The sequence below is a fragment of the Chlamydotis macqueenii genome, chromosome 3 (genome assembly GCF_036417535.1).
Source record: "Chlamydotis macqueenii isolate bChlMac1 chromosome 3, bChlMac1.mat, whole genome shotgun sequence".
In the NCBI taxonomy this organism is placed as follows: domain Eukaryota; kingdom Metazoa; phylum Chordata; class Aves; order Otidiformes; family Otididae; genus Chlamydotis; species Chlamydotis macqueenii.
The window spans coordinates 72404368-72429009 of record NC_141558.1 but is presented as its reverse complement, the minus strand read 5'-3'; the positions used below and the strand labels follow the sequence as shown (position 1 = coordinate 72429009).

The 24642-nt window shown below is 41.4% G+C and overlaps 1 protein-coding gene across 5 annotated transcripts; it reads left to right on the top strand.

The window, feature by feature from the left end:
• The first annotated feature begins 441 nt into the window (after nt 1–441).
• Nucleotides 442–24552, top strand: EPHX1 (epoxide hydrolase 1). Of its 5 annotated transcripts, none has more exons than XM_086745122.1 (10): nt 449–585; nt 1500–1623; nt 12027–12211; nt 14098–14278; nt 16246–16473; nt 17496–17625; nt 18096–18310; nt 20713–20821; nt 21796–21921; nt 23485–24552. In XM_086745122.1, exons 3-10 carry the CDS (start codon nt 12032–12034, stop codon nt 23708–23710), a joined length of 1395 nt encoding a protein of 464 aa, XP_086601248.1. In that variant the 5' UTR covers nt 449–585; nt 1500–1623; nt 12027–12031; the 3' UTR covers nt 23711–24552. The 5 variants fall into 5 exon arrangements, with proteins under 5 accessions (XP_086601244.1, XP_086601248.1, XP_086601246.1 ...); XM_086745120.1 differs by lacking the exon at nt 449–585 and adding an exon at nt 824–982; XM_086745117.1 differs by lacking the exon at nt 449–585 and adding an exon at nt 958–982 and having other exon boundaries at nt 1500–1643.
• Nucleotides 24553–24642: the final 90 nt, after the last annotated feature.

Sequence of the window (24642 nt, the reverse complement as noted above, 5' to 3'; positions counted from 1 at the left end):
GCTATCTGTGATCACAAGTCTGTTTGAAACTTCTCTTCAGTAATCCAAATGAGAATTGAGATGGTGTGGAGGTCACAAAAAAAAAGTAATATTGGAACATGGTAGTGAAGTGATAGATAAAAACTGAGTTTGGATGGGAAATTCTTGAAGAGCCAATAAAGAATTTAAGTTGCTTGTTATGTTCTTAGTGATGGGATTAGTTGTTACAGCTTGACTTCTGAGGCTTGCTCTGATCTCTCTGCCCAACTTTGGAAGACAGGCCTTAGAGAACACGAGTTAAAGCACACCTGTTACATGCATTCTCAGTGTGTTCCTTCTGTCAGGCACAGCGGTGTGCTGCGCAGGACAGTGGCTGGGGAGGTGGAGCGGCCTGAACATGTTTTTCGTGTTTTCCTTAAGTCGGTCCTGCTACCGCGTAGGGAGTGCTGGTGAGATTGGCTGAGAAGCCGTGTGGGAAGCTCACACGTGGTGCTGGTCAATAGTTGCTGCCTGGCTGTTTCCAAACTCCGGTATTACAACAGTGAAGTTGCATTTGCAGGGCTGAAGCCTGTAACCCTCTGTGACAGCCTGCACTCTGGAGCCCAGGTGAGCCCCGTCGCGCCCCACTGTCCGGTTTTTGGTCGGTGACGGACGCCGGTGGGCCAGAGCGCTGCGGGCAGGGAGCCACCAGCTCTGTCAGCGGCTGGGGGCAGCAGGTGCCAGCGCCCCTTCTCTGGGGCCGGCGCCAAGGGCGGCAAAGCCTCCGCGGCCGTCTGCTTGTCCGTCTCCGGGGGAGGCGGCCGGCCGCAAGCTGCGTCTCACCCGCGGCCCGGGTGGCGACCGGGCGCTCCGCGCCCCGCGGCAGGAACTACATCTCCCAGCGGGCTGCGGACGGAGGGGCCCAGTGCCGGCCGGGTCCCTCTCCCGGCGTGCCGGTGGGCGGCCCCGGCGGCGAGGCGAGGCGAGGCGCGCACGGCCGCGGTCCCCGCTCCGGCGGCGGCAGGTAACGGCGGCGGCAGGTAACGGCGGCGGCAGGTAACAGCGCCGGGCGGGCGGTTGCCGGGCGGGGCGCGAGGGGCAGCCGGCGGGCTTGCTCCCGCTCGCCTCAGGGGAGAGGCGCGAAACCCCTCAGCGGCGGGGCCGTGCCGTACCGCAGCCCGGCTGCCCCGCAAGGCAACCGCAGCGAGTAACGCGCGTTTCAGTGTTCGCCCACCCCCCTCTCCTCGCGTAGCGGCGGCCGGGCGGGGAGGGCAGATCCCTCGCCGGGCCGGGTCCCGGCCTCCTGCCGCCCACCGGGGCAGGGGGGCGGTGGCCGTTACTGGTACCCCGGCGGCAGTTAGAGGGGGCGCCCCCCCGCGGTGGCCGAAGCTGAGGGCAGGGGGACCGAGGGGCGTTTGTGAAGTGCCCTGCCCGGGTGGTGGGACGGTGCCTCTGCCCTGGTAGCCGTGGCCGTACCCAGCTGAGGGAAGCCGGGGCGCTGGCCTGAACTTTCCATCCAGTAAATGAAATTCCTTCTACAGGTTGTTCTGTGTGCAGCGTCGCCTGCCGAAGCCTGCAGACGCTGGACGCCAAGAGAGAGGGAGCGAAGACCGTTGGAAGGGGGCTCAGCGCCTACGTGCCTTAAATACTGTTATTGTAAAGAGCGTGTGCCCCTCTGCCAACTGGTAGTATCAAAATGTTATTAACAATGGGTGTTCTTAAACTCTGAATAATAGCAGTGGGCTGAGTGGGGATTTTTGGGTTGACTTTGGGAACAGGAAGGCCCTTACTGTTTTTTTTTTTTAAGAGGAGAGAGTAGATGGGACATTTGCCGACAGCTTGCTGGAGCCGGCGTTGTTTGTCCAGTTTAAGGGTCCTGATAAGCCGCCTTACTGCTGACAGCACTTATGGAAATAACAATTTTATTTAGCGTTCATTGAGAATCTGGCCAGGTTTCCTGGTTTAGTTGGAGTAAGTGGCTTTAACTATTGGCATAAAAATGGTTTATTCTGGTTTTGGTTTGGTTTTTTTTACTCGTCTCTAAATGGGGATATGAATTTGAACTTTTTTTTTTGCTTATCGGTCATTTGCCAAACCTGAAAATTATCCTGAAAACTGTTTGAATGAGTACCATATACATAGTTCCATTTGCTGAACAAGCATTTTAGGGATGAGAAGAAAACATTTTAAGTTTAATGACAGTAATTTGTTGCATAACTGAGCAATCTGCAAAGACTAAGCAACTGATGCACTCGCTCCTCAAGTTTGGCTCTGTTTGTCAGAATTCAGCTGGGATTTTGACTTTGCCCTGCAAAGTAATCAAGTACATTGCTTAATTTTCCAATTCTATCGAATTAGGCTGCTTTATATTCCCATATTTTCATAGCATGCCTTTATCTAAAATAAGAAAACTTGCCTAGTTATTGTAGATGAATCTGCGGATAGGATCAGTCTTAGAAGCCACTGTCTCAAATTTACTTACACAGCCACAAATGCAGGGTTAATATTTTGATTGGCACTGTTCTTTTGAGATGCTGTGCTTCTCCCCTGAAACGGATATTACTTCTGTCTGAAGTAAGCTAAAACTGAGGCTTGAGTGCACAAATTGCTAATGCTTACTGAAAATCGATGGAAGATAGGCACCAAAAGCAATTAGGCAGCTTAGAAAATCAATCCACAGTTGAAGTTGTCCAAGGACAAGGATTACATCTTTGTCAGAGGTGAAGTCTTTGTGGGGAAGGTCCTGGCACAGTGTCAAGTTCGTGACTTTCTTCTACATCTTTTCCAGTCTGAATTCATATATAGGAACTTGTCTATGATTTGCTTAAACTCTGTTTGTTTGTTATTTCTTCTGAATGTTGTTATGTTTTTCATAGGGGCAATCATGGTGTTGAAGTACATGATTCAAAATAGAGCACAGTTGGTAATAACCAGTGCAGCCAGAATCCACATGTAATTTGTCTGTATGAATTGCCCAAAATAGGTTTTGGATTACTAGGTGTTTTAAAAGGCCTTTTCCCCCATGTTGATCTGCTATACTACTTGTATTTGGTCATTCTCCAGGGTGATACCATGTTTTCAGCCTGTTTATCTAGGGTTTCAGCAAAGCTTTCAGACTTACCTAGTACTTTTAGACATAGAACTGCAATGTTTTTGTATGGTAAGCGCTGTGAAACAACTTCAGACTTTGTAGAATATACATGGCCAATTTGTTCTAAGTAATTACAAGAGGCAAATAAAAAGGTTTGGGGTAATAATTCCAGCATACTCTCAGAAATTCTTGTTTCTTCAGTAATAGGTTGTCAAGTAATTTGTCAGTGGAGAAGTAGCAAAGCAGGGATGCGGGTGGTAGGTGAAGTGTAGCTTATAGCTCTAGGCAAAATGAATTGATTATCTTGCAGGTTTCTATGCACATTTCATATATTATAGTTGGAGTATTCAAATTTTGTGGCCAGATGAGCAAAAGTAAAGCCTTACCTTTGTGGTAGAGTGTGCACTGCTTTGTTGAGCCTGCAAGAGTATTTTCTTCATGCAATGCACAATCTCAGAACCAGGGCAGTCTTCTTTAATGTGCAAGTTCAAAACGTGGCAAATAGATCTCTAATTACTGTGTAAGTCCCTAAAGAAAAGTCACTTGGAAAAGTAGAGCGTCTTGCTTTTCTCTGAAGAACTTTGGTCTGCTTGTAATTAATGCTGAAAATACTTTCTTCCCTTCTGAATACTACTACTGAAAAAGTTCTGGATTCTTCCTCTGAACACATTATTTTTAATTAAAAGCATCATTGTGTGTGTCAATGGGTATTTACATAAATAGTAAAGCACAAAAATCTACTTCTAAAATGGCATTTGCTTTAATATCTTGGTCATGCTAGACATAGGAGGATGGCTAACACAATGATTTGAATATACCCTGGGTTTTATGTTGTTGGGTTTTTTTGTTTGGTTGTTTTGTTTTTTTTTAACTGGTCTTATCAGCTTTGATATATATTTAAGCATGTTGTTATTGATTAAATCCTTTCTGATTGGCAGGGCTGGGAATGTTTTTGTGGGAATCATGGTAGCTATGCTTTGTTAGTTGCTTTGTTCAACAGTGTATGATGCTGACTTCTAATGCATTTGCCAGAATGAGGAAATTATCTGTGATCATGTTTATGGAGGGATCCTATTGGGGTAAAGAACAGGAGCTGTTTTCTAGGTTTCTTATCTGAAAAGTGAGCTGTTCTCCGACATTCCTCCAACTTTTTTTAAAAACATCTCTGTTGAAGATGATTAGGTGTAATCTACAAGATAAATAAAGGCTTGCCAAACTTTTTTTTTCATTCTTTCTCTACCTCAAGCAATTCTTGTCGTATTTCTTGCACCCAGCAGTAGATTTTTTTTTTCTTCTTTTGAACTCTGCAATGAAGACATGTAACTATTGCTCTATCAGTTTGTTCTGTATGCCCTGGCTGCTCACCACGTCTATACCCTGGGTATGCTCTGCTGTCTAATAGAAGACAAGTCTTTCTCTCAGGTTAAATGGCTATTTATTATTAACCAAATAAAGCTCTGTTGAAGGACCTAGTCCTCTTGACTGCTTCATCATGAGTGTTAATTGCTTTAATCTGGTGGGCACAGGTAGTGCACTTTTCTAGATGAAGCCCTTAAATCCAAAGAGAATTTACATACTTAGTTGTTATTAAGAGATAGATGAAGTAGCAAGAATTGTTCTTGTTACATATTTACTCTGGCACATCCTTTTGGTGTTGCAGTTATTTGACAGAAAATGATGACTACCATCTGTTCACCTCCTCTCCCATCATTCAAAGTTCCTTTTCTCTTTGAGAATGAAGTCTTCATAGAGAGATAACAAGTTTCTATCTCTTCCTGTTTCCATAGTCACAATTTATTAAAAAATATTCTTTTTTTCTTTTTACACTCTCCTACATGTGTTTGTTTATGCTGCCCCTACTACTTGGTCATGACCCTAATTTAAATTTACAGCATGCACCTCATCTTACTGTCCTGCAGATTGCCAGAAATTTCCTCTGGCAGACTTCATATTCATCATTTCCATCTCCACACCTTCTTTTAACGGAAAGATTTTCATGTACTTTGTTCTTACATATTTTGGAGTGCAAGATGTCAAATTGTTTGCACTCCTTGTTTCCCCTCTAAGGCACCATGTACATGTCAATTCTGCCTATGTTAATAATTAAAGGTTTTAGTAACACAGTTTTCTAACAGTGCCAATACAAAGAGCTTGTAAAGCTGCTAGTTAAAGAAGACTGTTCCCTCCCTGATTTCGTGGAAGAATCTTAAGAGAATTAGATTATGGAAGATCCCACAGTAACCAGAAGGACACATGCTGTGCCATACTACCAAGCAGTGTGGGATGTATCTGAGTCTTATCTAGAGATCAGACTGGGCAAAACATTGGCCATAATACCACCGCAGGAGAGGAAAGCAACCTTTTACTCTTTAGTACTGGCGGATTTAGTGAAGCTAAAAATACTGCCTGAATTTCCTTTAAGGTCTGCGGAACAATTACCGCGATCTCATTTCCTTATCTGTAATATCTAACTCTCTTGGTTCATCTGCACTTTTTTCCACCCCTCTCTGTAAAATGCAGATACTGGCAGAGGATGAGGAGGATAACTTAATTATTGCTAGAAACTGGTGGAAGGCAGAACAGAACAATGAGCTATTCGTAATTTATTTTCAGACGTTAGAAATTAAATGTTGAAATAAAGCTTGAGATGTTCTTTGAAGTCTGTTTTATTGGACTGTGTCATTTAGTTGGCTGGGCAGTGGCTAAGAACTGTTTTTAAAACTTTTTACTGGCATGATATCCTTCCCTTTTTTAACTGTAACGTGATTTGAGAGAGCTCTGTCTAGGAGACCTGGCTTTCAGCTGTGTTCACATCCAAGTTGTATGCTAGGCTTTTGTGGCTTCTCAGCATGCATGCAAAAAACCCTCAGTTGTTGAATTTGAGGGTCATTAAATAGGGTAAATCCTGGAGAGAATGAATAGGATAAAATCTTTGTGTGATAAAACCTTAATGTTGTAGCTATCCAATGCATTATTATGGAAGTTTAAACAGTTAATTCACCCTTATCGTCACTGAACAGTGCTGATTTAAGAATCATTTAGCAGCTTTTCTGTCCATAGAGTCCTAAACAGAAATTACTGCAGATGGAGAGTACCATCTCCTTTCCCCTGAATCGTGCACATAGTCGTTAGGTCACAGTAACGGGCATCACACTGATCCTAGGTTGGATTCTGCCAGTTTGCATTTACGCAGCCCAAAGGCTTTTTTTAGACTCTTTGAAGGAACTGGGTTTGTTCAACCATAATAGAAGGAAAATAAAGAAAATTGAGATAAACAAGACATGTTTTTAAGCAGCACATAAGAATGTGTTGGGCATGGATTTGAAGAAGCAAGTAATGTTGCTTAAATGTGTGTTCTTGTAAATTGAGTGTCTTCCCCTTAAAAACTGTGGCATGCAGTATTTTTAATTATGATTTTGGTACGAACTTTGACCGGCCAGTGGTTGCATAAACATGCTGCCTCTGGGTGAGGCAAAGTGGGTAACAGTGAACTTAGTCCCATACTACTTTTCTTTCATGCTTAGCTAGACTTGGGTCTCTGTGCCTGTCAGATTTCAGTCTAGTACTGAAGAGATGATAACACTTGACTGTCATAGTATTGTAGGAAAAATTAGGTGGGAATATGCTGTATAAGGTGCTCAACTACTCCTCTGGAATGAAGTGCCTCAGGGTCTAAACTGCCGTAAATAAAAGTTCTGGGTGATGCATACGGGTGCCCCCAGAGCCTTAAATTGGCTCTCTGTTGATTGTTACTGTTGTCCAAGGGGCAAAGCAGATGAACAGCTGCAAGGGAGCAGCGCCTCACTGCCGCAGGCACGGGGTATTCCTCAGTGGTGGTGGAGGCGTGCCCCCAACCCTGTCTTGGGAGAGGCCTGGGAAAGCCATCGCCCTGGGAAAGGGAGCGTGGTTTCTCCTTTTGGGGGGTGGGGGGGGTGGGGTGTCACCTCTTGGTTGTAGTCTTCTAATCAGGTTCCTGCTGTACTGGCTGATTGCTGATTGCAAACAGTCTAGAAAAAGATTGTGGAACAGAATGATATCATCTCTTCCTGCTGTTTTGGAGATAGCATTGTGTGCCACCTCCCTATGGCTATAAAAAAATGTAAATTCTAAATTTCTTATCGAGACAAGCCAGAAACTCTTTTGGATTTGTATTTCCTGTCTTTGATTTGCTTCCCTGCGTAGGACGCTTTATGTCATCCGATGCCTACCTCTCCTCCTTTCCTGCAATGTTAATGTATCATTTTATGCTCACCTGGGAGATGTTACCAGTTATATGCAAAGCAATTCCTGCGTTGCTAAGCTATTTTGAAGCTTGTCATAATGCTCCATAAACTACGTAAATAGGAAGCTTTTCTTACACAAATGTCTTCTCTTTATGGTTTTCTGTCTGGTTTTGGTGTTGCATAATGACAAAAATGTGATGCCTTGGAGATGGTAGGATGTAGACCGAGGGCGAAGCTTCTGGGACTGTGCCATGTCTTAGTCTCTTTTAGGCTATCAGTGCTAGGGGGCCCTGTTACAGGTGCTGAGAGTTGTTGAAGTTCTTCAGTGGGTTGTTTTTCCTTCAGATCTGTTGGGAAGAGTAACCTGCAGTTGCTGCTTTTCAGGTGAACTAATCTGTAAACAAAGACACTGCGGCAGAGGGCTGCCTTTTCAGTACAACCTAATAGGGGAGTTTATGTAACAGAACAAAAATAAACGGAAACATTACTTCTAAATTGAGCTGTTATTTCTCCTGCAGAGTAATTATTAATCAATAAACCTTCTATCTGACGGCATCAGAGTGTGTGCTAAGTGCTCTGAGCTACCTTCCAGTCTGCTAGTAAACCAGCCTTGAAGACAAAATGTTATTAACTCTAAACCACAATCACGGCTGGCACATGTCTGAAAGCAGCATGGTCTCAGAGCTTTTGCTTCACCCGTGCGCTAGCTGTTTTGCAGTGGCACGGTTTAATAGTTGTGAGCATTGTGCATCATTCAAGCCATAGTAGCTGTGCTGCGTAGTGTTTGGGCTGAAACACCTTTCCAACCGTTAGCTTGAAAGTCTTTCCAGTTTCTTATTTCTCCAGTAACATGTTTTGAATGGATTCTAATGCTGCAAGGCAAAGGTGAATGATTACCAGTAGAACAAGATAGGAATGTTACCAGTAAGCTATTTCATAGATTCCTTCTCTAAAAAATAAATAGCACTGTTCTCTGAGGCATCTTGTTACTGGATACTGATGAAGGCATGAGACAGTACATAGCTTTGATGTAAATAGTTACTCTGTTCCTCTGGAGCTATTCGCTCTGCTGTTAATGCATGAACAGAGGGCAGTGCAAATCAAAATGCAAACAATGCTGAAAAAGAAGAGTGTTTTCAACAAGGAGCGGCAGTAAGATACTGTAAGAAAGCTGTGGCGTTTTCTTGCAAGCAACGTATTTCTTGAGAGGCACTTGGTCTTCTTCAAGAGGAGCTAGTTTTGGGGCTATTTACAGGATCCATCATACTTCAACATTTTTCTTTCAAAACATGTTTTTAAAGTAGCAAAGCAAAAACATTATTCCTTGGACTCTTTAGGATAAAAGTACTGTCTACGGTATTTAAGTGCTGTCGACAAACAATATCCACCCTGGGGTACAGTAAAGTCTTGGAGCCTAAGTACTTGATCATGGAATAAATGGAAATATTTCCTTCTACAGTCTTGCCTTTGGTCACATAAAAGGAGGAAAAAGCCAAACTAAAACATGAACTCCCTTTGAAGTAGTCATTTTTAAAGGCAACATGCCAGCATAGTTGCATCAAAAGACTTCAGAGAATAAAAACATGAGCACTTTGTTGTTTACATCTCTGAAAACTGCAAATATAGAAAAGGTTTTGTTGTACCTGTTCCTCCTTCTGCATTCATGGTGCTGTACTGCTGTATCATGGAACAAGTGTAAGGGGCTAATAACTTCCATCTCGCAACAGCTCAGTGGTGATTAGCAGAGGAAATTCTGGTGCAGATGCGTCACAACTGAGGCTGGTTTACACAGTTCAAATAACACACAAGAGTTTTGGAGAACTAGCTTGAATAGCAAACTTGGGAAATCATGGAGTGTGTTTGCTCTAAGTGGTCTCCTCTCAGCACGGGCTGGAGAGGTTTGTAGAAGCCTGCTGCGTTCCAGTAACTCATCACTAGCAAAACAATCCCTTTGAGTGTGCTGTGAACTGGTGCACGTTAAAATGCTGCTGACGCACTTTGCCCTTTCTCTTCCTCCCGTGCACTCAGGAAAAAAGTGTAGCATAGTTGGAACTCTAGGCCCCTGCATTCATTGTAATTAGGATTTTACAGGCGCTTTCAAGGGAACTGAGAGAGATTGCGTATAGAGAGCAAGTTGGGATCTCTCTCTGTTAGGAAAAAATAATCCAACCAGTATCAGAGACAGCTTCTTCCGAGTCAAAATGACATCTCATGCAAATCCATTTGTCACTGCCCCCAATTCTCTGCAGAACTTTTGTGAAACCTGAAATTGATTTTGGCACTTATCGCTGGGTTGTAAACAAGTTCATCCTTAAGTCTGTTTGGAATTATTTACGAAAATGGATGTCTTTTCACACAGCGAGTTCTTTGTACGCGCACTCCAGGGCGAATGCAAAATAAGCATGTTGGCATACAATCCCTCCCAAGTCGTCTGCTGCAAAAATTCTGATTTCTCAAGTCTTGAGAGCAGATGGGGGAAGCAGAAATGTTTTTGTAGCTCTGGGTACTCCAGTGACTTAGGACATACAAGTTGCTTCCCAGAGAATGGGCTGGGATTCTGTTCCTGGATAAAGCAGTTCTGTGTTAGGTATTGTGCCTCTGTCACTGTGTTGGCAAAGGCCATGGGGCTGATAAAGCGTAAGCCCAGAGAAAGAGTCCTCTGTTTTTCTAGGTACCCCAGCCATCCTGCCTGAACAACGGGGCTGGCGCTGACAGCAGCTCACTTTTCTCTTGGCACGGCTGTTTGTTGTGGGCCTTTGTAAACATACTGAAGTTGGCCAAGAGTTTGAATTTTTCGTATGTGGTGTTCACATAGTTGTGCTGGTGAACCTTTGTAGTCTAGACATGGCCTGAGTTGTGCCGTGATTTCAGGGAAGTTGCTGCTGTTCTCTGTGAAGAGTTAGTAACAGAAATGCTATTAAATACTGTGGTAGGTATTATTTCTATGTAAAGTGTTTTGAGGTTTCTAAAAGTCCCTCCAGTTGTGCTTTGCAGTAAAATTTAATTGTGCTCTGGAGGCTCCTAGACTGCATTGGTTTATGTGTTGAGGCAAGCTGAAATTGGACAAACTTTTTAATTTTGGGGTAAGTTAAAGCCTGAATATGATGGAGGTGGAAAAAGATTGTTGTCTTGTGCTCCAGAGAACATGGAGAAGGCAAAGCTAGCGCTGCCTCAAACAACAGAAATTGTGGAAGGACAAGTGAAACTAATAAACAGGTCAAGTTCTTTCAGTGCTTGTCATTTCCATTTCTCCATCATCTGAGGATTAAGGAGTATCAGGTCACTTTTCAAGGCTATAGCACTTGCATATGTAAGCAATGTGTTTTTGTAGCTTGCTGTCCTGTCTGCGTGGTGCCTGACTTCTCTACAAATATTTCAGTGGGTGCTTATTTTGACAGTTTTATTTATTTATTGTCAGCCATTAGAAAATTAAACTCAGGAAGTTTACTAAAATGCATCCTGTCATACAAAGGCACTTACAAGACAGGTCAATTTTACTCGTGTTATAATCATGTGAACTCCCATTAACTTGTGTTACAATTCATGTTTTGATCCAGGAAGAAATTGGGTCCATTCTGTGGACTCTTTGAGCAATTTCAGAACATCAAATCACTCTGCAGCAGCAAAACCAACAAAACCTTCCAGCTTTGTAGAGAATGAAGACTGTGCTTTGTCATAAACAATGTTTGCCCTACATAAGTTTTGAAATACTTCACGTCTTATCAACTCCCTTGTGAAATAGTGTTTGAAACATGACATTCTTTAATATTATGCATTAAAATTATGATAGTGCTGTTCTCCAAACCACCTTGCAAACATTTCTCATACTTAAAGGGATGCTTGAAAGCATTAATTATTAGAGTCTGAGTAATTGTTTTTTCTACTTGCAGCATGAAACAGTTCAAATATATTCAATTTTTTTTTTTTTTTTCTGTTAAGGTGTTCTGTTTGACTAAAGCACAAAAGCCCTGCAGTTGGGTTATATAGATATGCTGTGAAATCAGACTGTTCTTCACTTTGACATAATTTTATTGCTTGGGGAGCAGGTGTTCTAGAGTTAGGAGAGCATGCATGTGGTCTTTTGCTTTTTCTTTAAAACAATTCAGAGAGAGAAAGAAAGGGAAGGTCTTCTAGCCTTTGCACTGCTGTTCAAGGGTTATGTAAATACATCCCTGCCTCACTCACCAAGACTGATTAGGAGGTACAAGGTAGCTGCCTTCATGCTCTTCACTTTCTATTCTCTATGTATGTCTTGGATTTTTTTTTTTCTCCTTCCAAATCTATAACAATAGGTGTGTGAGCCTTACTGAAAAGATACTCTGCTTTGGAATTTGTGAGAAATCTAGAGCTTCAGAGGAAGAGAAAGCATTAAATTTGAATTATATCCACAGTCACCTCCTTTACTGTTGGAGTTTAGTAGCAATCAGCAGCCACTGAGGGAAGCCAATGTGGTGTGTTTAATCAGAGGACTATTTAATTATGAAGCCATGTGATCTCTTGACTTGCTTTGAGTTCTGTTTTTACTAAATGTCTTTTACATAAAACACTTAATTCCTCCCTATTTGAGTTGTGTGGGTTAAAACATTCTATTTTGGAAATTTTACAGAAGTGTTAATGTCCTGTGAGTGACAGAACATCGTGTAGATCGAATCCTGTCTTGAGAAGAGAGTAAACCTCTATACTCTTTAGAAAGTAAGTCACATATCTCTGAACTATCTGATTGGGCTTACCAGAGTTCTGTTCTTCTCTTGCAGGAATTATGCTGCTTGAAGTATTCCTGGTTCTGGGGACAGTCATCATCTACTACTTACTTTCCAAGAAGAAAGAAGAGACATTAGCCTTCAAAGAGGGATGGTGGGGTAAGGGACAAAAGCCTGATACTGAAGAAGATACAACTATTCAGCCATTTAAGGTGGAAACTACAGAAGAAGAATTGAGCGTAAGCAAATCTCTGTACTGGGGGGAGAGAGAGAAGTACAAAATAGCCAAATAAATGCAGAACTTGTTTGGAAGTAATCTTTAAATTGAACCAATAGTTAGATTTATGAGAATGAGCGATGATGTCCAGGACTTGGGGGAAGGGATTTTTCAGTACTTCAGAAGATAGATATGGATAGGCAGATTTGACATCCTGCTATACGATGTTGTTCTTAGCTGGCTATTGCAAGGTTGCTAGTAAATAAACCTACTCTGAGAAGCCTAACAAACGTAAATCTCATATTACAGATTACTGAACTCTGTGTTCCTGTTTGTGCACCTTCCTCCGTTTGATTGTGTAGGCCAGAATAAGAACAATGTTTTTGTTTTGTTTTGGTTTTTTTTTCTCCTTTCTAAAGCACTTATGAATATCTAATTATCTTGACTGCTTTATATTTGCAGCTGTGTTGGATGCTGATTCTTCTGTAATTAATGATCTACTTTGATCAACACTAATACCACAGTGTTAATTACAGTAAACACATACATTGCAGAATTTGTCGATAGCAAAGTTTTGATTGTGTGTGTTTAAGACAGGGATTGCACAATTTCATAGATCTGCATGGACTAGTGGCTCAAACAGTACTCATGGGATTGCTTGTATTATTCATTTATAATGGATTCCTATTTTTCAGTAAGGCCTGGGTTGTTTTGGTTTTTTTTCACACTTTGTTTGTCCTTCTTAGTAGTATCAATGGACATTGATGTCCCATATGTTTCCCCCTCACACTGCAGACACAAAGCTAAATAATTTCTAACTTACAGATGTTTTTCAGACATGCACTTTTTGTATTATGACAACTATTGTGACATGATCCATTGGTAGAAAACTGTTTCTAAGTAATTTTTTACATAAACTAGGAGTTAAAGTTAGGCTAGCATATATTATTAAAATGTTTTTAAAAGGTGTTGAGCACAGACAAAAAGCATGTATGTAAAGACATGTTAAAAACTTCATTTAAAAATCCTTGCTTTCTATACACATGTTAAATGCCAAAACCAGTGAGCTTACATATGAATGTCTTGGCTAGGCTGAACTGCCTGTGCAGTGTGAGGCGTGAGCCCGTGCATACACCTAACTCATCTTGGTCAGGGTGACAGCTCTCTCTATCGCTATATTAGAAAATGCTGGTCAGATTTAAAGCCCACAGAGGTTTGAGCAGGATTAGATTTCTAGACTTGCCTTCCACCCTCAGTTATTCTGTAGTTCTGTTTGCAGTAGGAAGGGGCTCTTGGCTGTCCTTCCCTGGTGAGTAATTTTTGGACTGATTTTGCGGTATCATCAGCATCCCCTGTAATGCTGAAGTGCAGTAGGAAGGTCACTTTATTATTCTATATTGGGAAACTGTCACTCCATTCTAGTTTCACCAACTTTGTGGCCATGCAAAATCCCACAGAGTGTTTCCCAGTGAAGACATCCAGCACTTTGGTTTAGGAGGGACAGCAAAAGGTTTGGGCCAGATCCATGCATTGATTGTGAGGCTGAGCTCACAGGCAACCTGGGGAACAAAGTACTGTGGAAAGGCAACAAGACTTAAACTGTGAACCCACAGTGCTGTCAGAAGAGTGTATTGTCCTCTGTGGTTATCAGCCTGGCAAACAGATTAGCCAGCCCTGCAAAACAGAGTGTTAAGAACAGCTGTAAATGAAAGAGGAAGGAGGCCATCTGGAGGAGAAGAAGAATTGGAACAGCTGATGGAGCATCAGCAAAATGCACAGGTGTCATTAGAGATGTTATTTTCATTGTTGTTCTTGTTTCACTTGGGAATAACTAGAAACCATGCACAGTAGAGCACAAGATGGCAGACACAAGTGCTTGTAATGTCTCTTCTTTCTTTTTCCCTGTAGGACTTATTTAGGCGACTTGACCAGGCTCGATTCACTGAGCCACTGGAGAACAGTTGCTTCCATTATGGAATTAACTCAGTGTATCTCAGGAAGGTTGTCTCCTACTGGAAAAACCAGTTCAATTGGAAGAAACAAGTTGAAGTCCTCAACAAGTACCCACAATTCAAAACTAAGATTCAAGGTGTGTGGCTTTTTCCCTTAAAAATAAACAAACAGTAATACATAATCTTGTCTACAAGGGATCTCAGTGGTAAGAGTGCTATGATTGTGTCGCATGGGCCTTGCTTCCCTGGCTGCCATGGTGTGGATCCTTGGCACTGCTGCTGAAGCGGTGAGAAATTCCTTCATTGTAACTGAAGCCTTTAGGACAAGGAATGACAAATGGAATTCCCTTGTGCATGGATGGGTTGTCAGCTGATGTTAACAGGAGCCAAGCACAGGCATTTGGATGTGAAGAGGTACACGTGTTCCCTGACTTGCATGCAATCATGCAGAAGTACCCAGAGATGCCACCTCTTGTTCCATGTAGTTCCCCAGCTGCTGCTGTCATGGTGATGCCATCAGTCTGGCAGCCTTCCTCAGCCGGGCATGCTGGCTGCTCAGGTTGTCCCTGCTTGGCAGGGCAGATGTGCTCTGCTGCACCGTTTCAAGCATTCGTAGGCCTAGAAATGCAGAATGCCTTTCCCTTGGGGTTGACATGCTGCCAGGTGTGAATGAATGGTTTGTCTTTTCATTCAAAGCACAGACACCTTTTGAAAGAGGCCATTCAGCTAAGGTCTGCTGGTGCTGGAGCTTGGAATTAGGGTTGTGCTTGGGTCATTTGCGGGTACAGTTACAGATTTAGAGCACAGCAAGCAAACATCTCACATGATGGCAAAATTCAAGCTTCAGATTAAGCTGTTATGTTTTTACTTACACCCATAATTGCATGTTATTTCAAATAGGGCAGTTCACCATAATATTTAAAATGGATTTGGGACAATAAATAGTAGTTACATAGTGGTTAGAATATAAAGATTTTATTTAAATGTATACAACATGGTTAGTACTGAAAAAGATAAAAGCTAAAAGTTTTCCCTTAAAAAAAAAAAAGAGATGTATCATCTGAGACAAGAAAGGGAAAAGAAGCTATGGACAATGCACTATGTACAGCAATAGGAAGAGAAATTTCAATGTTAGGAATGATTACAGAGATGAGCCATGAAAGGCAAGATCAAATATGCCATATATCAGATTCCCTAGCTTCTGTCATCACTCAGTGCAATGCTGTGTGAAGCCTACTGCTTACCTATTGTAGGGATCACAAAAGAAATAGCACTGCAAGTTTTACCTTTTTACTTAACAGTGAGGAGACTGGTAATAGAACATAGCTTCCTGTTTTGGTTTTTTTCACGTAAAGAGATACTGAACGCTTTGGACGAAAGGTAGAAAAGAACCACAAAGTTGAACACTTTAACTCTTTTAGCAAGGCATTTTTTCAAATCCTTGTTTCAGCATGATTGGTTTATCAGCAGTTAAGATGTGTGACTTGGTTACAGGAGGCCTCCACAGACAGAGAATACTTACTGAAGGCTTTTTAAATTCCTTTTGCTGCAACATTAGGATCAATGGCTGGAGACAGAAGCCAGACAAGTTCAAATGGAAAGTGAGGCATGCACAAAACCGGAAAGTGATTAATGCCCCCAGACAAACAGCTCCTAGTTATGATGGATTCTCTATCTCTTGATGCCTTCAAGTTGCAATTGTATGCCTTTCAGGAAGAAAAGTCTGTGGTTGGCTGAAGCCTATCTGGTGCCACATTTGGGTAAAATTTAAGGGCACTTGGACTAAATGATGTCATCCTCTCTTCTGCCTTTAAGCTGTGTGAGTCACTGTGTTACCGTTAGTAGATTGCTTCACTTCTATGGCTTAATTTGCCAATTTATTTTAAAACAGAAATATGCCGACCTCATTTGGCTGCTGTGATGTTTAATTGCCCATTATAGAGTACTTTAAGGTCCTTGGATAAATGGATCCAGAGAAGTGCAATGTGTTAGCATGCTCACCAAGAAAAAGACTTCAGAAAAGATTTATTCATAATCTGTTCTGTGATTAGTTTCACTGTCATGGTAAATTTGGGCATGGTAATTAATTATTTTATGTTTACAGGCATTGATATCCATTTTGTTCACGTAAAGCCTCCTCGTTTGCCTGAAGGCCGGTCTGCAAAGCCATTATTAATGGTTCATGGTTGGCCTGGCTCATTTTACGAGTTTTACAAAATTATCCCTCTCCTGACGGATCCTGCAAGCCACGGCCTCAGCGATGAACACGTTTTTGAAGTCATTTGCCCATCTATCCCTGGTTATGGTTTCTCAGAAGCACCCCACAAAAAAGGTATGATGTATGAGAAGAAACTGAACTACCACAAGCCTTGTCTCACAGTGAGATAGCCCCTGTTAGCAGAACAGTGACTCCTATCTCTTCTTGTTTTCCTAGTGTAGTAACAAAGACCCAGTGTGTCCTGTGGGAAGGAGAGAGTGTGCCTTCGGGTGACACCATTAGTTTCAGGAGCTGAAACTGTATAGAAAATTTACAAAGGACTCTAAAGTTATGGAGTGGCAACTCATTAATTGTAATTGAGTCAATGAATTGTGTGTGAGTGAGCAGGAAGAGTAAACTTAATTTGTTACTTTTCCTTTTGGGTGTTTTGAGTCCATATTCAACAGCATTATACGGGTAGGTGAGAAGCAGCAGTTGAAACGAATCAATCCGTGTATCTACATGGTAGATTACAGCAAATACCTGCTTGTTCAGCTTGTGTTCCAAATTTTACAAACACAAGCTGCAGCAAATTGGAGGTGGTAGTATTTAAAGTGATACTGAGTTTAGTATTTAATTATGTGTGCAGGTGAATGATATGGGGAAGGTTGGTTTTGCTTTTCTCTACTTCTTGGGTTGTGATTTAAGTGATCAGCATTTAGCGAAGTGGAAAAAAGTGCGTTATCAGTGGAAACTTAAAGTTTCCAAGTATCATTAAGATGAGACTGTGCTCACAGTAGACGAAATGGAAATACGTGCCCTGGGCAATGCTCAGTGCCTCTGACAGGGCTCAGCTGCAGTATGCTAGTTTAAATGGAGTCCAGCAACCCCTTGATGGGGCAAGTGTGTGGGCAGCTGGTGAGGTTAGGAGAACACTAGTTTACAACAAAGGCTGGACTTTCTCCTCATGGTTTTTGGAGGATGTGACAAGGACTTCCACATAGTCTGTCAGACAGGCAAGGAAAATGGACTTTTAGCTTTTTAGGAACTTGAGTGGTGCCTTTATGGCGAGAATAAATGCTGCACAGTCAGAAGTGTAACTGGAATTAATGCAACAGTGGGTGTTTTTGTTTGTTTGTTTGTTTTTTTTAATGCAGACTTTAATTCTGTAAGTGCTGCTTCTGTTTTTTATGAATTGATGCTCAGACTGGGATTCAATGAGTTCTACACACAAGGCGGTGACTGGGGCTGGCTCATCTGCACCAACCTGGCTCAGATAGCTCCCAAGTGAGTACCCCTCTGGTACACTGCTGCATGAGTGGCATGCAAAGCTATTTGATTCTTTGGACAGTTCCTGTCCAAATCCTCCTATGAGTACTGTGTAGTTTCTCTCTTCAGTGCTCACTGTTAAGCAGTGGTCCAAAATTATGTACCTTAGTTTACACTATATACCTGTTCTTTCACAGTTGTGTAGTAGTTTTGTAATGGCCCCACTGGGGTCTGGAGTGGGATAAGTACTTGTAATAAAAGAGGATTTGTGGCTTAGTGTCCAGGGGTGTGTGCTGGTTACTGACAGTTGCCCCTTTGACTTGTTATTTTTGTGTGAAATAGTACAAAGTACAGCTAAGGTCATGATGTAATTAGCAGGTCAGCATTTAAGTATGCCCATTTTTATTAATAACATTTTAAATATAACAACTTCGAATCACATTTTATTTTTGTTAATTTGTGTGGGCTTTTTCTGTTTTTATTTTTAGCCATGTAAAAGGTCTCCATTTAAATCTAGCCTCAGTTACGAACATGGGATTCATTCACCTGCTCTCCATTCTGCTGGGCCGCTATCTTCCAGGGCTCTTCGGTTTCCAGGATGAAGATGTTAGGCGGATGTTTCCCTTCTTGAAAAAAGGGCTCTACAGGATCTTGTTGGAGTCTGGCTACGCGCACATACAGGCCACAAAGCCTGATACTGTTGGTAAAACAAACAAACAAAAAAAAAACTGTTTTGAGCTTGGAATGCTTAGTCTGTTCATTTTAGTTGTACTTTCATAGAAACAAAATGTACTGCTTAAAATATGCAGAATTTTTTTTCAGGGAAATGGAAGTAGGAAGGTTAGAGGTTATAAAAAGTGGGCTCCTTTTCTGTATCCAACTCAGAAAAGGTTACATATGGGTATGTAGCATTACACTCACTTTTGCATGCAGAAGCAGTAAATCTGCACATCAAAACTGAGCATGCCCTAAGTGCCACTGACCTCATTTTCCATTTTCATAAATAAAATAGTTTATTTAATAATTTTCCACTTCTGCTGTCACTGGGGACTGTAATTCTATTTCAAATGCAGCTATGCTGAGAGCAAAAGGTAGTTTCTTCACAGAGAATGGATCACATTCAAATTACGTAAACTACAAGAAGCTTTTAGCTGTCTCAGCATGTGATGTAGCTTATTTATAGGAATAACTAATACCTGAAAAGTAAAATCAAATTGTGTTTTCACTCATTGTTCTGAATCACTTGCAGACTTCCAAGGAAAAAAAGTGTACCTATGAATGTTCTTTCTAGATGAGCCAGTCACTCAGACTGCTTAACTACTTTAAATATCTGAGTATTAAGTGTTTCTATTTTAAAACATCTTTTGCAACTGAATGGGACAACTGAGTCAAGAATACTGAATATATTTTAGTTTAGTGCAGCAGCAATTCACTCATGGATTTTATTAAGAACATAGCTAAGGAAACTATTTCTTAATGGTTTTCCAAAAGCTTACCTACAGAAGCAGGAATATTCTTAAAACGTGTAGGCAAAATAATAATTTTATGGATTTAAAATAATTTTGCTTCCTTTGTGTTTTTGTTTCTAAAAATTAGTGGTCTCTAATTCCTTTTGTACTTTAAGAAAAGATGGGGAAGCTGGTAGCTGAAAGATGCCTAGCCGTGCTCCTTCTGCTGTGGTTTTCTGGCCAGTTCTTGTCCGTGCCAGTAACGTGTAGTCTGTCAGAGTGAACTGCACTGACTGGGAACCAGCAGCAAGTTCATGTTTTGGGAATTGGAGCAGAAGCATTCCTGCAATTCTGAGGACAAAGAAGAGAGGAGCATGGCAGGTGGCAGGTTCCCATAGGGAGAAAAACATTCTGAAGACGGGAGCGTAAGGTAGCTGGAAGAAACACTCCCATGATAGCTACCAGTCTTCCTGAGACTTCTGGTAGTACAGAGCTACCCTGCCAGCTGTCTCTGGCTCTTGATTTATGTATACTCTGCTTGCTAATACTATACTCTTGATTGCTTCAGAGCTGGCTTTTGATCAAACTGGCTTGCATGGATTTGATTTCACACTTATTCTTTGGGAAGCCTGCATGGAGGGTGGTTTCCTTTTCAACTGACTGAAATAGGCAGCACCTCTATTCAAAGTACTGGTAGGACCAGTGTCAGTTTTTCCTGTATGTAATCTGATGTACTCTTCTTTGTTCACAGGAAGTATATGAGAACAGGCTATAGTGTGTCTAGTTCTGCAGATCTGGAAAGCATGCTCAATATAACTTTTTCAAACACTTGGTATTTCATTTATCAATATTAGCTGTTTGATAACTGAAACTCAACTATCATGTTTAAATAGCAGTTACTAATGAAATGGTGCTAGCTGTAGTGTTGGACATCTTTCAATAAGGTTGGGTTGCAGGGGTGGAACTTCAAATGTATTGCTGTTCCTCAGGAAAAGCTTTTTCTAAGGTTTTTCTGAGCAGCTGAGACAGTTTATGGTCCCTGTATTTCACAGCACTAGAATGTATTAGCAAAGTTCCAGGTGCAGGTGTGTTTTTTCTGTCCAAGCAAAACAAACTATAAGAAGCATATTAAGCCTTGTTCTAGATGAAGGCAGTTGGCTATTGCTAATTCAGAAGATGGACCTTTTAGTAAAGCCCTGCTCTTCCTTAATGACTTTCTAATAATCCTTAAAATGTTTTTACAGTTAGATAATGGTGCAAATTCTCCTGGTCATGGGTAGGCATGTGAGGTTTGCCCCTGTAATGCTGTTTAATGCATGACAACTTCCCGATTAATGAAAGCAAACCCTACTTGGCACAGAGAGCTTCATCTTATTACTTTACAAGAAAAAAAAAAAGCCAGCAGAAATCCAATACTGTTACATCAGTTCAAAAAACATACAGTGTGAGCTAATGCAGAGCCTGTCAGTTTGCAGATACTATCAGTTTGTGATTTAACAATAAATGGCTCAAACTTGTTCTACTATTTTATTTATTTATTTCAGAACACAGCTGCTGGCACATCTTTGTAAGGTTATCTACCCTGTATTATAATGGGCCGTTTCTGTAACAGTCTGAGTTTAGTAGTCAGATATCACAATTTTAGTTACATTTTCAGGCTGTGGTTTGAATGACTCTCCGGTAGGACTGGCCGCGTACATCTTGGAGAAGTTTTCTACATGGACTGATCTGGAATTCCGTAATTTAGAGGATGGAGGACTAGAGAGGTAACAGTTTTCTCTTATGCCATTTTGGATGAGGTGACTAAGCCCAGAGTCATAGCTAAAGAAGTTTGTCTGAATTGATCACTTCGCATCTTGTAGGGAGACTGTAGTGACCACAAGCGATGCAGTGCTGTATTACTACTTTACAGCATGCAAAGAAGCAAATAGGCCATGAAGGCTGATGTACTCCCTTCCTACTTTGATATCCTAGAAAAGAGAGACACCCTACAACTTCTGGGTGTTGAAAACTGACTTAGGTGGAAGAATCTCATTAGGACAGAAAACCAGAAGTTTAACCTATATTAAGATACTGGGAAACAGAACTCATGATTGCTTTTAATACTAATACTTAAATCTCTATGAATTTGCTTTAGATTGATCAGTATTGCTTCATCTACCTACCATTTGCTAGTAAAGAATCATTTTTAGTGTGCAGCAGAAATCTGAGATGAAGTCCCCTTTGAAAATTACTGAGGTACCTGTCAGGAGTGGAGCAAAGGGGCATGTTATGAAAAGGTCCAGTGACAATGGATTTTAATAGAATGTTTGCACTGCATACAGCTAATAATTTGATAGGAAACATGCACTGTTTACAGCACATGTTGATATGATGGCTCTATTGAAGACTTATGGTAGAATTTCAAATTATGAATAATAAATGGCACAAGCTGTCCCATGTGCTCTTCTGCTCCTACCCTCCCAGTCTATGGACAGTATAGACAGCTGTACTGGAGCTTGTTGGAGTCTGTCTTCCATGTAGGAGTTAAAATGTCACTTCCCAGTTTGTGTTTGAAAGCCTTTAACTGCTTAATGGGTCACTGACAGATGGAGGAGGACTCAACTCTCTTCTTAACCAAGTTAACAATTTTTTTCCTGTGACTTTTTTTCTTACAACCAAACCAAACTCAAGTCCTTGCTGAAGTAATGCAAAAGGGTATTTAGGTCTAACTAAGCAATTTCTGCACTTACCTATTCAGGAAGTTTAACCTGGATGATCTTCTCACCAATGTTATGATCTACTGGGTGTCAGGCTCTATAGTCTCCTCAATGCGTTTCTACAAAGAAAATTTGCAGAAGGGGATAGGCACACAGAAACATGAAAGGTAAGTGGGTTTTTTTTTCTTTAAATATTTTGTCCTGAACTTAATTTTATGATTGCAGACAGGTTGTTTATGTCTTATAGCTGCTGCAAGTTTCTGAATGCTGAGCAAAAGCAACGCTGTATCACAGTGTTCCTCTGCGGGACAGGTTTTTTAGTTGATGTACTGTGTTATGCTCAGAAAACACAGTAATTAGGCAAGAGCCTTAAACCATCAGTAAGGAGATCTGACTGGAGGCACTTCTTGAGGGCTTCCCATTCATGGTGTATCCAACTAGGGAAAAGCACATGCAAGTACTTCCAGATTTTACTTCAGTTACTAAATTAGTCCGTGACTGAGTCATGCAGTCAGTTTTCTTTACAGTTTATTTGGTTTGTAGTTCTAGCACTTTTCTGGACAGTTTGCCTATTTCTGCAAAAGATTTAAGTCCTACCCTTGGAAGCAACTTCAGAATACTGACAAACTGCATAATTGGAGAGTCAGTAAGACTGATGTTCCTGCTGTGCAGACACTTAAGACAGCAGCTTGGTTGCATATACTTGTGTCAGCTTGAGTATTAGTGAAGGCTTAAACCTGCCTTGAGGTATTTGCAACCACAGCTCACTGCTATGGTATTCATTTAGCTGTGAAATGATGCTCCCAGGAAGCTGACTCAGTTCTTGAAGCTGTTGTGGCTACACTGTGGGCAGAATCCTGCTCTGGTTCTGCCTACATGAGATGAGCTATATGAACTTCTCTGTGTCTCGAGGAGTCTCAAAGTCCTATGTAAAATTAGGCATTTTGTTTTTAGGCTTCCAGTGGTTACATGCCCAGTGATTTTTTAATCTAAATTCTGAAGTCTGTCACTTCTGACAATGCAGCTTATGTGTGTGGGATATTTAAACCTAGAAAATGTTGCTCTATTTATAACAAGCATGGATCATTCCACTTTCCTATGGTACTTTTCCCGTCAAATCCAGTTGCTTCCCTACACTTGCTGATGTGCAAAACATTCTGTAGAGTGCACTGATGCCAGTTAAAAGCAAGAAATACTTTATAGGGTGAAGTCTCATGTTCAGAAATGTTTCATGTGAACTAGTCTAGATTTACTCTCTGTTATTCCTCCCCATTTGCGGCAGTTCAAGATAATTCTTCCCCTGCCTACTCTCCAGTTGTCCTGCCAGGCTCAACATGTTCTAGTTGTAATCTTCACTGTAAATCTCTCTCCAGCCCTTGTCAAGTTGTGTGCTTTCCCCTCAAAACATGACTGTTGAGCCTTGAACACAGCATGAGGAAACTCTATACCCACCACCTCCTAGGGCTGTCTTCTCAATTTCCATGCTTCAAACTCTCATGCCCTGGTTCCTTTGCAAAACTGCCTTAATATCAATGTATGCAAAAAATGAGATTTTTTTTTTTTCAGGAATGAAAGTGGTGTTGAATATTCAAATTTAGGATCTGGAAGTCAAATTTTAATTGCCTAACAACAGTGTGCCCAACTGTTTTTAAGAATATTTCCTTGGGAGTTTCCATTTCTTGCTGAGTTAAGTGTTGGAAAGATTAAAATTATTCTCTCTCTTCTCTCAGGCTTACAGTACAAGTACCTACTGGCATTGCCTCCTTCCCTAATGAAGTCATGCACACACCCCAGGCTTGGGCCCAGAAGAAATACACCAACATAGTTTCCTTCCATTTCATGCCTCGAGGTGGCCACTTTGCAGCGTTGGAGGAACCCGAACTGCTTGCTGAAGATATTCTGCAATTTGTTGGGAAAGTGGAGAAAGAGCAACTCTGGAGAAAGAAAGCAGAATAACTCCCCTAACAAACAGCAGGGTAATTGCTTACAGCTTAGCACATGTACAGGCCTTACTAAGTCTACTGTAATCCATGTAATGAGATCTCACTCTTGACCAGATGTGAGAGAGGACAGCAAGAAAAATGCAGTATATCTCAATGAGATACTGCTGTGGGGAACCTACGGATTTTGGGTTGGCTTTTTCTTGTTCAGCTAGGCTAAGAAAGTAGCATGAAGATTACTTAGTTATCTTCTCCCCCAAGTACAGGGCCCTAAAATCAGTTCTGTAATATTCCTTACTCTTGATTTGAAATTGAAAAATAGACCTTAGGACTAATAACATTACTAATAACAGTTTAATTGTTCTGAAAGGCTTTTTTTCACTGCTGCAGTAAAACTTGAGTTGGTGTAGGTGTGAGGTTCCTCACATAAAGAATGGGGAACAGCCTAGCAAGACCTAACTTGCATGACTGCATGGGTTAATCAGCATCGATGATCTACAGTACCTTTAAACTAGCCAGCTGGCTACTGCTGGCTGCCTTTCTCTTCCAGCCTGGGCTGTTAAGCACCTTCCTGGCTGTGAGAAAGTTCGGCTCCCCTGCGCCAGGCTCCTGGGACAGCAACATGTGAGGAGCAGCTGAAACACACAGGCACCTCTAGCTCAGACCAGAAGGAGGGGTAATAATAGCCCAAGCTACCTCAGGACTGAATTTGTACGCTTAACTAAAAATCATAGCCCTGGATAGGCTCAAGACACTGTGGCTTTGCACTGCTTCTGCAGGGTATTGTGAATACTTCTTATTAAAGAATAAAGATTTGATTAACTCAAAATTAAAAGAAACGTGCATTAAAATTTTGAATACCTGTGTGTTTCTCTTAAATTTTTAATAACTGAGATTTTGCTTGGTTGACAGCAGAAAGAAGCATCAATTCAGAACCTATTGATTCTG